The sequence below is a fragment of the Chiloscyllium plagiosum genome, chromosome 24 (assembly GCF_004010195.1).
Source record: "Chiloscyllium plagiosum isolate BGI_BamShark_2017 chromosome 24, ASM401019v2, whole genome shotgun sequence".
Lineage (NCBI taxonomy): Eukaryota > Metazoa > Chordata > Chondrichthyes > Orectolobiformes > Hemiscylliidae > Chiloscyllium > Chiloscyllium plagiosum.
The window spans coordinates 44,536,937-44,554,111 of record NC_057733.1 but is presented as its reverse complement, the minus strand read 5'-3'; the positions used below and the strand labels follow the sequence as shown (position 1 = coordinate 44,554,111).

The window sequence follows — 17,175 nt, the reverse complement described above, 5'->3', positions numbered from 1 at the left end:
TGCCTATGCTTGCTGACTGTAGTTAGTTGGTCAGGAAGTTATGAATTCATTTACAGAGGGGGCAGCAGAGACCTAGGTTCCAGAGTTTGGAGATGAGTTTGTTTGGAATTATGGTGTTGAAGGTGGGGTTGTAACCAACAAGTAGGATCCTGACATAAGTATCCTTATTGTCAAGCAATTCCAGGGATGAGTGTAGGGTTAGGGAGGTGGGCATTTATTATGGACCTGTTTCAATAGTAGGTATTCTCCAATACTGTGTGCAGTTTTGGTCTCATTCTTTAAAGAATATCTCATATATTGAAGCAGATTCAGAGGACGTTTCGAAGATTGATACCTGGAATGAGTGGGTTATCACACAAGGACAGCTTGGACAGATTGGGCACATTTTCACTGGAAATGTGATTTGCTTGCAGGGTATAAGAACCTGAATGGTCTTGATAAAGTGTACATGGAAAGGACATTTCCTCTTGTGGGTGAGTCCAGAGGGGATAAAGTTATAAAATTATTGGGTGCCCATTTATGAGGGAAGAGGCAAAATGCTTTTCTCTCAGAGGGTTGTGAGACTCCAACACTCTACAGTGGAAAGACAGTTGAGATGGGATCATTGCATATATATCACATAGAAGATAGATTCTTCTTCGGCAAGGGAATCAAAAATTATTGTGAGTAGGTAAGAATGTTGGATTCACAGCACAAGCAAACTCAAGGGCCCAACTGGCCTACTTCTGTTCCTAATTTATATGTTTGTATAGGATGCTCAACATAGCCAATAGATAGGGACTTATTGGACTATTGAATCTATTTGACTCTGAATATTAACTCTGATTCTCTCTTCACAGATGCTGAGCTTCAGCCAGACCTGCTGAGCTTCTCGAGCACTTTGTTCTTATTTCAGACATCCAGCAACCCCAGTACTTAGTTCTTAATTTATATGCTTGTATAGGATGTTCAACACAGCCAGTGGATTGGGACTTGTATCGCAAGGGCACTCTAAAAATAGTCATGGAGGAGTTTTTAGGGCAATCAAAACAGTGGTTGGGCTCTCTGCTATGACAATCAAATTCCACCTTTGGATTTTAAGTCTGGTACTTTTCCAATTTACAAAATGCACCTGGACATGTCAAAGCTTTATTGATTTTGGAATTTAGTGGAAATAAAGAAAAAATAATTCAGTACTTTTTTTTAATGAGTACACTCAAACTTTATGGTATGACAAATTTTAGATGGCTATAAAAAGGGAAAATGGTACAATATAAATTCGAACTTTCTTACTGGAACATATTGTCTATCACACACAAAGAAAACGCCACATCAGGTGCAGACTCTGTGATCAGTTCAATCCTTGAAAGCAAACTTACAGAAGAAGTGACATCAAAATGAAATATCATTGGCTCTTTCCCATTTGATGATTTTATAAATGACAATATGGTTCGGAGAATTTTGTTTTCATCTACCCATGGTTCTATTAAGCGGATTGTTTTCAGCAAGCTTTCCTTTCCAGTTTGGTTCTTCAATGTTTCATGCAGTCTCTTTACATAAAGTGATTTCCCTTTTGAAAAAAACATTTAAATAAGCCTCAATTTAAATTGAAAAAAAAAATTCCAGCATTTTTTTAAACAATTCAATCCAGAAACCATTCAAGAACAGATCAAGTCATATTTTTAGCAATATCACAACCATCACAGTTTAATAGGAGGGAAGACCATTCTTTTCGCTGACTGATCTGCGTTCAAACCAATTACCAATAATTACAAAAATGCATCTTAATAAGTAGACCAATCATTTTGATTTCATTCAAATTCCACATAAGTTCAAAAGAATACTGTTATTTTTATTAACTGAAAACACTGATCATGCTTTGGTTCTAAGTCTGACTTTAGGTGTGTTACTCGGCATCCAAACAGTGTTTACAAAACAAAAATGGAATCAATGGGTAAATAGATCATAACTATGAAGGCAACAATTTACTCAATAGTTCTCATATTTATAAGTTAGTTTTGAGTTTGTATGGACCCATACTTGCATCAGTAAGTATCACCAGAAATATCAGTTCCTTCTTTGCTTATATCTTATATATCTTGTCTGTGTGTTTTTTCCAAAAGTACAGCAGGTTATCAAACTTCAAAACTGAGTCTAAGATCTTTCATTTATTACCTCTAGCCACAATCCCATTTTACTGCAAAGTTAGTTATGCATCAAACAATACTTAACAGCTCTGAAGAAGAATCTATTGACTCAGAATATTAACTCTGATTCTCTCTCCACAGGCGCTGCCAGGCCTCCTGAGCTTCTCGAGCACTTTGTTCTCATTTCAGACCTCCAGCAGCCCTCATACATGGAAAATGCATTGACATAGAACTTTTGTTGAAGCTGTGATATTTGGTGTGACATATCAGTGCATAAACAATTTTCACACAATAATATTTTGTCTACTTTAGAACATTAGCAGCCTTGGAAAAGTATCTATTCATTCAGTAGGAATTTGTCTATTTCCCATAATTATAGCCTCTAAACAAGAGCATCAACATAGATTGTAGGGCAAATAATAAATATTGCCGTATCAGAGATGCTCATGAATCAGCAAGCCAAGCCAAACTAATTTAAAACTTCTTAGAAAACTAAAGTAGGATAATTTCAATACTTTCATCATAAATTTATAATATAGAAACTTACCAACTCCAGCTCTCTTTGAAGAAATCATCCTCACAAACATTCTATCTTTAAACACTGAAGCTGCAGATGAAATGTTTGCTGCAATTCTATAGTGATCCTCCAGGTAGATCTGGATTTTCTCTAAAGGTTCATGTGGAATTATATGCACCTTATATTGACTAAATGCAGATGGAATGTAGCAGTGCTCCCTCTCACAGCTGCACAATATGACTATCTTGTAACGTGAATGACTCTCCAACTCAAGACTTTTGAACAATTCTTCACACCGCACACTGATGTCATAAGTCAGTTCCTCTGCATACAGCAGTGCATATATCTTGGAACATTCATAACCAGTTAGGCACCGTCGCATAAACAGTTCCACCTGCTCATATGTCGTCTCAGTTGTGCAAAGCAACACTTCATCATAAGTAGGCAATGGCTGATCACTGGAGTACATATAAATGCACAAAGCAGATGTAAGCAATTCAGAACGTGGACAAACAACAAGGTTAGGGTGACTTTCATGAAATCCAGGTGGAAGTGCTCTTGTAATAGTTTGTTTTGTGTCAGCAACAATATCAAGAAGTTTACCAAGGGAGCTGACATCAAGAGAGTTGGACAGGAAATAGCTCATATTCTTCATGTAGTGTTCCCACAGCAAGTCCATTTTTTCCTCCATATCTCTTTCTTCAGCTATATCTTGGATACCTGCTTTTGTCTTCGTTAAGATTTCATTATCACTCTTGTCACTAGCCAACAGTTGAATCCTTGTGTTCCCATTTTTTGCAGAAAGTTTCTTCAGAGCTCTTCTTACATCTTCATCAGTACAGTCAGGTTTAATGAAGGATAACATCATCAGGACTTGCAGACTAGTGCAATTCTGGTCAAATAACTTTGTACAGAGGTAAACAATCTGCTCAGCTGTGTAGAAGTTTAAGTAATAATATTGGGATCTTTGTTGATTCATATATTTCTTCCACTTTTCTAGATAGGCTTCCATCTTTTTGCAGAGAATAGGAAGTTGCTCAGTGACATTTCCATCAGTCTTAATCTTACTGACATTGTCTAAATTAAAATCAATTATCATGCAAGCCTCATTCTTCCTTGAACAATGTACTTCAGCTGTCCAGTTCCTAAATAACATGTTGCCAGCTAAAGATAAGCTGATGAAAGATGTTGCAAGCCTCTGGACACTGGCAAATACCTGCAAACAAAGAAATGTATTTGAAGTCTGTAATTGATATAATGGTTGGGAAGATTACAGTTTTTATACACATCAGAATAATTAACTATACCCCTTTCTTTGCATACAATTTACAAATCATAGTAATTATTTTTTTTTATATTCACTTGTGGGACATGGGCATTGCTGGGCGTCCAGCATTTGATGCCTATCCCTAGTTACCCTTGAGGAGGTGGTGGTGATCTGCCTTCTTAAACCATCACAGTCCTCATAGTATAAGTTGACTCACAATGCCTTAGGGAGGGAATTCCAGGACCTTGATCTGGCAACAGTGAAGGAACAGCAATATATTTCCAAGTCAGGGTGGTGAATGGCTTGAAAGTCAACTTGCAGGTGATGGCGTTTCCATGTAACTGCTGTCCTTGTCCTAAATGCTGATGTGTATTCATAAGCAGTCAGTGATATCCAGATGTACTTGGATTCAGAAGACTACTTCCAAGTGGTTGTGAGTTTAGAAGTTGCTGTCTAAGGATCTTTGGTGAATTTCTGCAGTACATCTTGTAGATAGTACACAGTACTGGTACTGAGCATTGAGGAAGAGGGATTAGGCCACTATAATCAACAGTGCTTCTCAGTTAAGGCAAAAGTAACTACGCAATCTTAATGTTTGGCTCTTTTAGTCATTGGAGAGAATGTATCATCCATCTAACAATTGTTTAAAACATTATAAATTTTTTTAAAAATACAAACAAAAATACAATTTTCATTGTGGATCTCCATAATAGCCTTCTGGTTAAACAAATTAATTGTATATAAATCAACATATCAATGTACTATTCTGCCAATGGAATTAAGCTTTATATCATAATGGAAATGGCATCAAGGAGTTTCCAAGAATAATCTAGCTCAGGATGCATAAAACTACCAGGAGTTAATTGATTTGACTTGGAAGTAGTCTTCTGAATCCAAGTAGATCTGAATATCACTGACTGCTTATGAATACACTTCAGCATTTAAAACTGTGGTTCTTACTCTACACCAAATTAAAAGATCAGTTGCTAAACCATACAGATGTAACAAATGCTTTAAAGAGCAGTTTACCTCTACAAATTTTTCCACTTCTTCACGTCCATGGTCTCCCTTGCCTGACATCAGCATGAGTTTATTTTGCAGCTCTTTCAATTCTTCGAGAGTATAACTTCGCAACTCCTCACTGTCATCATGTATTTCTGACAAAATTAGTGTAATAGCTGAACCTAATGAAAGCTATGTAATAAAGTAAAGGATTACCAATTCAATTCAAAATAGTTTTTAACCTATTGCTTTAAGATCTATTAAAAACAAGTTGCCAGAAGGTGCACTTAGCAGGCTCGAGATTACATAGTAGTAAAAATGTAACAACATTTAAACAATTAACTATTTGCCTCACTTTTCTGGTGCATGGCACATCTTACATGCAGTTTGCATAATAGGAAGATTTAAATTCAGAAATCTCAAATGTTCAAATGCAAATAACAAATAAATGTTATAGAAATAAAATAAAATCATTTTTGGTTGTAATGGTGTTCAATTAGTGATGGATTTAGATTATGAAAATAAGTCGAGATCAAAAATCAAAGACAACCTGGAAAAGTGGTATGGAGGATAGGACTGGTTGCAAGCTAGTGTCCTAGAATCACTGCTCATTTCAAACACACATTTAACCCCCTCATTTTCTGTCTTCTGCAGACTGTCTTAAGTCTATATCCAGAGCACAGAAGAGATTGTCTTGAATTTGGAAAACAATTATTTTCTAGATGCTTTCAAAGAGTGCTTGAAATAGCACTAGCATTAAAATCAACAAAATACCTATGCTTTAGTTTACTTCTGTCCACTAACATTTTAAATCAGGCAAATTTTACAATGATGCATCTAATGGAATGTGGAAATGTGGCCAATGCATTAATGGCTAATAGCTTCTAAAAGCAAGACCACAGTTTTTGTGATTGAGTTTCTGTCCAGGTCATTCTGTATTCTGCAAGTTTCAATTATATCCTCCCTTATCCTTCTAACCTTCATCGAGTACAAACCCAGAGTTCTCAAACTCTCATTTTGGCGATCGTGACCATAATTCGGTTATGTTTACAATAGCAATGGGCAGGGATAGGTATATACCGCAGGGAAAGAGGTATAACTGTGTAAAAGGCAATTATTATGCAATTCGGCAAGATTTAGGATGCATAGGATGGGGAAGGAAACTGCAGGGGATGGACACTCTTGAAATGTGGAGCTTATTCAAGGAACAGCTACTGTGGGTCCTTGATAAGTATATACCTAACAGACAGGGAGCTAGTTTGTCGAGAGAGAGGGAACCGTGGTTTAACTAAAGAAGTTGAAGCTCTTGTCAAGAGGAGGAGGAAGGCTCAGTTAGGGGCTTGAGAGTTATAAGTTAGCCAGAACAGATCCAAAGAGAAGGCTAAGAAGAGCCAGGAGGAGACATGAGACGCTGTTGATGGATAGGATCAAGGAAAACCCCAAGGCCTTCTATAGGTACATCAGGAATAAAAGAATGACTAGAGTAAGATTAGGGACAATCAAAGATACTAGTGGAAAGTTGTGTGGAATCTGAGGATATAGGGGAAGCGCTTAATGAATATTTTTTGTCAGTATTCACATTGGAAAAGCGAAATGTTAGTGATAATACGGAGATACAGGCTACAAGATTAGATGGGATTGAGGTTGACAAACAGGAGGTTTTAGCAATTTTGGAATATCTGAATATGGATAGGACCTCGGGGCCAGATGGGATTTATCCTCGGATTCTCTGGGAAGCTACGGAGGAGATTGCTGAACTTTGGCTTTGATCTTTGAGTCATCATTGTCAACTGGACTAGTGCCAGAAGAATGAAAGATACAAATGTTGTTCCCTTGTTTAAGAAGGGGAGTCGGGACAACCCTGGCAATTATAGGCCAGTGAGCCTTACTTTGGTTGTGGATAAGGTGTTGGAAAAGGTTATAAGTGGTAGAAGTTATAATTATCTGGAAAGGAATAATTGGATTAGGGATAGTCAACACAGTTTTGTGAAGGCTAGGTCGTGCCTCACTAGCCTTATTGAGTTCTTCGAGGTGACAAAACAGGTGGATGAAGGTAAGGTGATTGATATGGTGTATGTGGACCACAGTAAGACTTTTGCTAAGGTTCCACACGGTAGGCTATTGCACAAAATAAGGAGTTTCGGGATTAAAGGTGATTTAGCGGTTTGGATCAGAAATTAGCTAGCTAAAAGAAGACAGAGGGTGGTGGTTGATAGGAAATGGAGCTCAGTTACCAAGGTGTGCCGCAAGGATCTGTTTTTGGGGCCACTGCTGTTTGTTATTTTTATAAATGATCTTGAGGTAAGCACAGAAGGATGGGTTAGTAAATTTGTAGATGACACTAAGGTAGACAGGGTTGTGGATAGTACCAAAGGTTACAGAGGGACATAGATAAGATGCAGAACTGTGCTGAGAAGTGGCAAATGGAGTTTAATGCAGAAAAGTGTGAGGTAGTTCACTTCAGAAGCAGTAACAGGAATGCAGAGTGCTAGGCTAATGATAAAACTCTTGGCAGTGTAGATGATCAGAGATCTTGGTGTCCAGGTGCATAAATCCCTGAAAGTTGCCATCCAGGTTGATAGGGTTGTTAAGAAGGCATATGGTGTGTTGGCGCTTATTGGTAGGGGGACTGAGTTTCAAAGCCACGAGGTCATGCTTCAGCTGTACAAGACACTGGTAAGGCTGCACCTGGAGTATTGCATACAGTTCTGGTCACCACATTATAGGAAGGATGTGGAAGCTTTGGAAAGGGTTTAGAGGAGATTTACTAGTATGGTATGGAAGGAAGGTCTTATGAAGAAAAGCTGAGGGGACTGAAGTTGTTTTCATTGCAGAGAAGAGGGTTGAGAAGTGACTTAATCAAGATGTATAAGATAATCGGAGGGCTAGATAACGTGGACAGTAAGAGCCTTTTTCTTCGGGTGGTGAAGGCTAACATAAGGGGACATAGCTTTAAATTGAGGGGTGATAGATTTAGGACAGATATTAGTTTCTTTACTCAGAGAGTAGTAGAGGTATGGAACAGCCTGCCTGCAACAGTAGTAGACTTGCCAAAGTTAAGTACATTTAAACGGGCATTGGACATACATATGGATAATAATGGAACGGTGTAGGTTAGATGGGTATCAATTAATTTCGCAGGTTGGCACATCATCAAGGGCCGAAGGGCCTGTACTGCGCTGTAATGTTCTATGTGTTAAACCTTTCATTCCTGGGACCATTTTCGTGAACCTCCTCTGAACACGCTCCAGGACCAGCACATCCTTCTGAGATATGGGGCCCAAAACTGCTCCAGATGTGGTCTGACCAGAGCCTTATACAGCCTCAGAAGTACATCTCTGCTTTTATATTAAAGTTCTCAAAATAAATGCCATCATTGCATTTGCCTTCCTATCTACTGATACAACCTTGAGAGTTTCCTAGACTAGAACTCCTAAATCTGTTTGTGCTTCAGACTTCTGAATTTTCTCCCCATTTAGAAAATAGTCCATGCCTCTATTCTTTCTACCAAAGTATATAACTTCACACTTTCCCACATTGTACTTCATCTGCCACTTCTTTGTCCACTCTCTTAACCTCTTCTAATCCTTCTGCAGCTTTTCCGCCTCCTCAATGCTACCTGTCCCTCTACCTATCTTTGCATCATCTGTAAACTTTGCCAGAATGGCCTTAGTTCCTTTGTCTCGATTGTTAATGTATAAAGTGACAAGTTGTGGTCCCAACATTGAGACTTGCAGAACACCACTTGTCACCAGCTGCCATCCTGAGAAAGACACTTTTATCTCTACTCTCTGCTTTCTGCCAGCCAGCCTTCCTTGTATCCATGTTAGCACCTTGCCTCTAACACCATGGGTTCTTATCTTACTCAGTAGCCTCCTGTGCGATACCTTGTCAAAGACCTTCTTGAAGTCCAGGTAGATAACATCCATTGGCTATTCTTGCTCTAACGTGCTTGTTAGTTTCTTAAAGAATTCTAGCAGATTTGTCAGGCATGACCTCCCCTTGATGAAACTATGCTGACTTTGCCCTACTTTAGCATACATTTCCAAGTATTCAGAAATCTCATCCTTCACAATGGATTCCAGGTTCTTACCCACGACTGAGGTTTGGCTAATCAGTCTGTAATTTTCCATCTTTTGCCTTACTCCCTTTTAAACAGGAGTGTCATATTAGCAATTTTCCAGTCCTCTGGAACCCTCCCTGATTCTAGTGATTCCTGAAAGATCACCACTAATGTCTTCAGCTATCTCCCTTGGAACTCTGGGGTGTAGTCCATCTGGTCCAGGTGATTTATCCACCTTCAGGCCGTTCAGATTTTCTAGCACCCCTTCTCCTTGGTGATGCCCACCATACTCTGCTCTGCCCCCTCACTCTCTTGAATTTTTGGGATAATACTCGTGTCTTTCATCGTGAAGACTGACATTAAGTAATTATTCAGTTCCTCAGTCATTTCTTTGTTCTCCACTATTATCTATCCAGCTCAATTCTTCAGCAGCCCAATGTCTACTTTTGCCTCTCTTTTGCCCTTTATATATCTAAGGAAAGTCTTCCTTTATATTACTGGTTGGCTTACCTTCATATTTAATTTTCTCCCTCCTTATTTCTTTTTTGGTTGCCCTGTGTTGGTCTTTGTAAGCTTCCCACTCCTCTGGTTTCCCATTGCACTTCACCACATTGCATGCTTTCTCTTTTGCTTTTATGCTATCCCTGACTTCCCTAGTCAGCCAGGGTTTCCTCATCTTCACTGTACTATGCTTCTTTTCCCTCGGGAGGAATTTCTGCTGTGTCTTCTGAATTACTCCCAGAAACTCCTGCCATTGCTGTTCCACTGTCTTTCCTGCTAGGCTCATCTCCCACTCACTTCTACCCAGCTCCTCCGTCATGCCTCTGTAGCTACCTTTATTTAACTGTAATACTGTTACCTCTGATTCTATCTTCCCCATCTCAATTTGCAGGTTATGATCACTGCCTCATTCACCTTAAGGTCTTTTACCAAGTCTGTCTCATTGCACAATCCAGTATTGCCTGTTCCCTCGCGGGCTCCACTATAAGCTTCTACAAAGATTAATGATGTAGACATTCCACAAATTCCTTTTCTTGCAAGCCACTACCAACCTGACTTTCCCAGTCCTCCTGCATATTGAAATCTTCCATGATCACTTTTAAGGAATCATTTGCAGGGTGCAACACCCTGGCACTATAATATTGTAGAGACTATGAAAGAGGGAATAATATTGTGCCTTATTACCACGTTTGAGGGCATTTTTATACTTGCTGTACCTTTTCTTTCTTCTGAGAACCAATGATATAGATTCCATTATTGTTTATGGCCGAAGCCAGTGAAAGGGAGGACAGCTCCACAGACCCATGACTTTCTTTCACAGTTTTTAGCCATTCCAAATGCCGGGCTGAATCGCGCTGAAAGCAAAAGAGAAGAAAAAGAGGGCTGCTTTTACGAGCAAATCAAATAATACTTGGAGCAGGATACAAAAACAGAAAATGTTGAGAATACAATGAATGATCATCAACCATAAACATCAACTCTGGACATTTCCACTGATAGTGCGTGACTTGCTGAGTATTTTCAGCACTTTTATGTTTTTATCTTTGCTCCAATTTAGCCAATCACTCAGTGAAAAATAACACTGCTGTTTAAACATCCTTAATCAGGTTAGCTAAAGCTCAAATCCTGTGAGCCATAAAATAATTCATTAGAAATTAAATTCTCAACAACAATAACAATGTTAAAAAATCAAGTTCTATCCCTTCATCATCTTCTCAACCAAAATGTAAATCCAGTGGTCCCACCACATTTTCCTCATGGTCAGCTCTTCTGTCGATTTGTCCTTGGGTTTTTTTTTTAAAAGAGTGATTGGAAAGGCAGAGTTGCCGAACTGTCTCAGAAAGGGCTTAGTTTAACAATGACAGGGAAGTGGCTAGTCTGCCCAGTTCATATTTTTTCTAGTTTGGTTTAGTTATAACAGTAAGAAAGCTGCTTGCAGTGAGGAAAGGTTCAAAGCTTCTGCAGATGATTCCTGACTAAATTCCTAATTCCTGAAACCTCTCCTGCCTGTAAGAACCTGTGTTTGAATTTACCTTTTGCCAGGGGATGTGCTTAAGGGATGTTATGGGAATTAGATCAGCTCCTGAGTTAAGGTGAGGTATTGAGTCGGTTGAGTTTTCAAATAGTTGTTATTCTAAATTTTGTTTTCTTTTGTTTGTGTTAAAATTAATTCTGTTTTGCGTGAAGCTGAGTGGTTTGACCAGCTGCATTACACTTGGAATATCCTTCACATCTGCTTTTAAAATAAATAAAAGTTAGAGTCTACGCTACCTTCTTGAAATATTTTAAGGGGAGTCTGGCCTGGTCCATAACAGTCACCCACCCTTTAAGTATTTAGGGGTGTGCCTTTCCACAACTCAAATATCCTTTAAATTTTGGCTACAGTATTCATGAAACCATGATTTCTAAATGGGCCAATGTATAACAACTTGTAACCGAGGGATAGCTCTTAATGTCAATACAAGTATAATGATAGAATTAGGTTTATGAGCAAGTAAAAGCTTGATTCAAAGCAGTTCAGTAATCAACAGAAGTTAGTACATTGATAATTCTTCCGTAAAGAATTATTATTGAAAGTTAGGATTTGATTTACCAGTTTCTTAGAAAGATCAGGATCATTGTCTAAAGCATTCCATAACTTCTGCAGGCAAGACATAAAATCAGCAAAACCAGCATTTGGCTTTAGTTCAAAAAGTAACGATGAGTAGCCTAACACAGCATCATGAAAACAAGCAACTCGGTCAACATCAAGGTCATTTTCACCAGCTGATATTGAAGCCAGGTCAACAAACACTTTGAGTTCATTTGTGTCTGGAAAGGAAAAAAAAATGAAGAATAGGGTAAAGCCTCACTTTCATATTTACAAACATAAACTTAAGAATAAAATATATAAAGGATTAAAATTAGTTGAAGTAACCCCTAAAAACTAATGACTTTCAAATAGTTTCACATTTTAAAGCCATTGATGAACACGTTTTCAACTATTTAAATTTGTTGGATAATGGTTTGCAGCCCAAGCACACATTACAATTGCATGCTCAAAACAATAGCTCCTGTGTTAAGCAGTGTTTTTGCTCATTGGTTCCAACTATCTGGTATACTAGGGGCTCATACTCTGTGATTATGAAGTTGTGCAGGATACAGAACATGTTGACTAATTTATCCATGATCTGTAGGAGACCACATGTCATCACAAATGCCTAAAGTTGCTTCTCCATATCTTAATAGAAACCTCAACCACCTGTCTTCTGGATGTATGTACTTGACTGAAAAGCAGGATGCTGTAATAAGACAAGGCAGCAAGGGGTAATCTTCATCATCAATGATCCATTGTTTTGCTGCTGCACTTGAACCTACACCTTAAAATCAGTTTGCCCCTTTTACATCTCAGGGTCAAACAAAGCGCATACATTCTTCAGACTGGTTACGTGTTTGTAGAGTATCGTCCCCTTCCCTTATAATGTTCACACACTGGGCCTTGTGCCTGACTGTCTGACCTCCAATGTTCTTCCTCCATTATAATAGCAAATAGCAGTACATCCAGAAAAAGTGGCAATTTTATTTCCAAAATTGACTGTCAAAATGGTTGCTTTTAGTTACAGAATGAGAATGGCCTCAATTCATTCTGGAGCAGTTCGTTGAAACCTTCTGTGATTTATTAGATCCTGTTGCAATTTTTGTTCTTGGAAAGTACAACTAAAGTAAAACCTCATCTAGAGATTGAGATGTGGGGTAATAATACAGTCAGAATTTTTAGGCCATTTACATACATATATGTATGTACTTGACTGTGCTTCTCAGAAGATTAGTATACAGGCATGTTCCGTTCTGAAGTACAAACAAATGCAATTAACATCACAGCGTCTTCACTGTAAAATTGAATCAGCTCAAACAAAACCAGAGACAAAGATCAAACTGACTTTCAGAAAAAAATACAGAGAAACCTTAAAATTTATAGATGTCATAAAGCCAAAAATACTTTTAAAGTTATTTACCTTCTAGTGCTTCTTTCACCCAATGTACAAATTGCTGCCTTCGAGTAAGCTCTTCCAAACAATTTCTGCGAGAGGGTGTAATTTCAACAAGAAAGTTTTTGGCTTTTATAAGTTGCTCATTTATGCAGTCCAACCTTTGGTCCTTATAGGATTCATTTGTCTAAAATAAAACATCAAATTATGTATCATCCAATTTTAACCTCAAACTTTGTGATCTATTTCAAGCTTTGTTGATAAGTAGAATCATTGATTAAAACTTAGTGCAAGATATCAGGATTCAAACTATTTTGCTTGTGAGGATTTATGGAAACAATATATATTGTTTATATATTTTTCAAAATTTAAAATGAACATGTAGCACACAACTATACTTAGAACAAATGAGTGTTGTTCGTCCAGTAACTTTTTGTGAGGTCTTAGGTACAGTTATGGTCATCCTCCTCAATTCTCTCTTTAACAGCACAACAATTTCCTCAAGCAAATGTATTGTGTTAGTTATTTTTTACTACAATTGTGGTCTTTTTTGAAAAGGTTTAATCTCATTTCACTTTCATTTAGTTTAAATAAAATCTTCCTGCCATTACCTTCCACAAGTTATCACCTCCTTAATGGATAATTTGAAGTGTTATGACCATCTCAAGGTCCAACGTTTTAAATCTTTCCTATAACTTATATACAGCAATGTTCATGTTGTTGTAATGATTCTTTGGAAAGTTTCATAATTGATTGAATGCAGAATTGATACTGTTGCTATGGCTGTCAGTGCATTTGGGCTTAGGTGTATGACACCTGGTGCATTACTGTGTAATGACTGACACAACTGTGCTTCAGTGGACAGTAGGAAATTATGGGTTCAAGTTTAGTTATAATGCAACCACATCACACAAAGTTCAGCAGCTGAGAAATGTGGCTTCTAAATAATTGCTGTAAATATGTACTTATTCAACTCTTGTTTGAGTTGCAGGCTTTAATCTTTTTGATTTATAGGCTAATTAATATCAAAGTTCAAGTCCACTTGGATTAGCCACTCAAGTCTGGATGCATGGAACCATAATCCAATGAGTTATAATCTTTTGAATAGGAGAGAAGAGGAAATTGAAATGAAAAGCAACATTAAACATTCACTCTTGGGCTGATAATGAGCAAATTACCATTAATGACCATTTCAAGTAAGACAGAAACTAAAAATTTCCACCTGACATTTCAAGCCTGTACATATCCACAAGATCCTAGTCAAAAGTGTGATAGAATACTATTTCCCTGGAGAAGTGCTGTTCCAATAATGGTTGACTCTTCATTGCTCTCTGGGCAATTAGGGATGGGGGCAATAAATACTGGCTTAGCCAGCAACGTCCTCATTCTGTGAATGAATTAAAAACAAAGCAGAGTCCCTACATGGACTGCAGTGCTTCGAGGTGACAATTTACCACAACTGCCTTCTAGACAATTAACAGACAATAACAGTAATGTCCAAATCCCATGGAAGAAATAACAAATAACTCACCAGAAGTATCAATGTTTGCAGAACATTAAAATTTCCAGTAAGGTTCAATACATTCTGTGCTTTCATGATTATTTGGGCAGATTCAACAGCCAAATGTAGTTGGTGGTATTCTCGAATTTGTTGGATTCGTTTTTCTATCCAGTTGCCCTTTGTGCTCATCTCTAAGCCACTCATAATCTTGAAATCACTCCTTAGATCTTCATATCGATCAACAAAGTCTTTAAAAATGATACTGACCTCTTCAAATGTAAGACTCCCCTCCTTTAGCTTTTTAAATATTTCCTTATACTTATCCAGACATGGCTCCCATATCGTAGTATGAACATCTTCAAGAGATACTGAAGAAGTCAACTCTGATGCTTCTGCTTCTTCATCAGATACATCTTCCTTGTCCAATGCTTTGGCTTCCTTTTCCCAGCACATTTGTAAAACATGGCTATCTTTGAAAGTATGAATGTTTTTTGCCATTTGTTTCACCTTTTCATTTAAGGTGAAGTAGGTAACTTGAGTGGGGAAAGGTTTCAAATCTTTGATCTGTTTTATGGTCACCAGTTCACTTAATGCCTTTGATTCAACATTGGCTCCAACCAGTTTTTCAAGTTCTTCAATTTCGACTACAATTAAAGACATAACTATTTAATAGTTTGCAGCAATACAACACAGCCTCCTCCCATATAAAATCATACTTTGTGAAAAATATTTTCCTTTGTTCAGCAGATAAATTACAAAGCCATATCCTAAAATGGTTTATTATAAAAATACTGGTAGCAAATTTGCAACTTAGAAAATAAGGGACAAATTGTATTCTAGGGAAGTATGGATCTTCAAGGGTTGTACATGAAAAGTAAGAAACCTACTCCTAATTCCTAGAGGTTAAGATCAGTCTAATGGACACATTAATGATTTCTTGACTCTGCAAACAGCCCTCCACCTGTACTGCAAACTCTGAATCACAGTTCTCTAAAATGCTATAAGATTATAGCAAAAGAAAGCAAAATGAAATTACCTTTTACAAACTCATTGATTTTTCTACACATTTTCAAGAGACTGTCCATCCAATTACTTTCTTCATTGAATGCATCAAATTCCTCTTTTCGCCAAGTCAATAACTGTTCTAGGGTTTGTCCTGTGAAAGATCCATCCTTACCTGCAACAATAATTTTGCCTTACAAAACTTTTCAGAAATACCATTTACATTTTTTCATATGAAAAATATTTTTAAGCACAACAATTTACACCAAAACAACCTACTTGTCTTATGCAAAGCCATAACGCTGGTTTTCTTTTTTAAGATCAAGTCCAAATATTTTACTTTTATGGAGCCATCGAGAAGTCTGTTCATCATATCCATGAAGACTGAATCTGCTATTGCCATCAAATGACGAGCCTCGTCTGACAGCGTATCAATAAGTTTACTGTCCGTTCCTATTCAGAAATATATATTAAATTGCACCAGTTGAAGAGGTACTCAGAGACAATAATGAAGATTAATTTCCGTTCATAATAGTAATGTTAAATTGACAATTTGATCAAATTGAATATCAAATTGGTATGGTTGAGGAATCGCTACCACATCTCGCATTTCAGAAGTGTTACAAGATGCAGAGGGAATCTGGTGAAGGTTATGAGTAAATAAGGGCAGGTCAAAAACACCTACTTACATTTCAGTTTAGAAAAGGTGGAAACAGAATTGGAGGACATTAAGAAAGTTGTAATTGGCAGTGATAAAAGTGGAGGTTAAGAGTCTTCACAGAAGAGATGGATGTCAGCAATATTTTGAAAGTGCAAGGTAGTCTTGGTGACAAAAAGGATGTGAGGACTGAAACTAAACCTCAGAGTCAGTAGACTTTGTTTAAATTGGCAGACTGATTGATCCAGTTTAGAAAGAAAGTGAAAGAAAGCCAAAAAAAATGATAACTTTGGTTTTGCCAGCACTAAACTGGAAGAATCTTAATTCACTTAAGACTTGATGCCAGATTTATATTGAATTGTTCAGAATACAAAAGAAAAGAACAAGTCACCAGCAACACACAGAGTATTTAATATTGTACTGTGGGTGCTGTCATCAAGGGGAAACATTCAGCAATGCATAGATAACTAAAAAAGAGATTCTATTAATTGAGATATTTAGTTATCTTTGATGTAAGCGTGAAGGAAATGGTAAAAAGAGATTTTGTTGGACAATACTTAGTCAATGTAGAACATACAGAGTGAAAGGGACAGAAGGGAGTTATCACCATAATACAGGAGTCTGTGGTATGCACATTTCAAAAACTATTTACAGCTATTCAGCGCAGTAGTTGGCATAGGCACAGTACAACAAAACAATGTAACCCAGAACACAAAAAGGGCAAAATTCCAGCTCATCAACTGAAAAAGTTTAAGGCCGGTTTCTCAGATGATGCTGCTGACAGCAAATTGAAAGAAATCAAGATGATGTGACAGGATAAAGCTGGTTTGGTCATTTTGCCAAGGCAGAAACACAAGATTCTGAGGAAACGTAACAGAATAGCTACTGAAAGGACTGAAACGCTTCAACATTAAATATATTTAAGGGCGAGTCAGACAGACTTTTGATGCACAACAGTCAAGGATTTCTTTTGGGGTAAGTGGGGTTGTCTGATTGGTCAAGTGGCCTTCTGCACCAATGATTTCCCAATAAGAAGGGAATATTGGATGATAGAAGTATGGCCAAACAAAT

At 37.6% G+C, this 17,175-nt stretch overlaps 1 protein-coding gene across 6 annotated transcripts in view; it reads right to left on the bottom strand.

Moving 5' to 3' along the window:
- Positions 1 to 17,175, bottom strand: part of LOC122562231 (E3 ubiquitin-protein ligase rnf213-alpha-like) — a 185,504-nt gene that overhangs the window by 95,492 nt on the left and 72,837 nt on the right. For all 6 annotated transcript variants that reach the window (XM_043714953.1, XM_043714955.1, XM_043714956.1 and 3 more), the window contains 9 exons: positions 15,726 to 15,899; positions 15,481 to 15,621; positions 14,475 to 15,088; positions 12,971 to 13,130; positions 11,569 to 11,786; positions 10,193 to 10,330; positions 4,940 to 5,104; positions 2,674 to 3,859; positions 1,359 to 1,549 (listed from right to left, as the gene is read on the bottom strand). In XM_043714953.1, the coding sequence (XP_043570888.1) occupies positions 1,359 to 1,549; positions 2,674 to 3,859; positions 4,940 to 5,104; positions 10,193 to 10,330; positions 11,569 to 11,786; positions 12,971 to 13,130; positions 14,475 to 15,088; positions 15,481 to 15,621; positions 15,726 to 15,899 (2,987 nt within the window). The remainder of the gene's footprint in view (positions 1 to 1,358; positions 1,550 to 2,673; positions 3,860 to 4,939; positions 5,105 to 10,192; positions 10,331 to 11,568; positions 11,787 to 12,970; positions 13,131 to 14,474; positions 15,089 to 15,480; positions 15,622 to 15,725; positions 15,900 to 17,175) is intronic.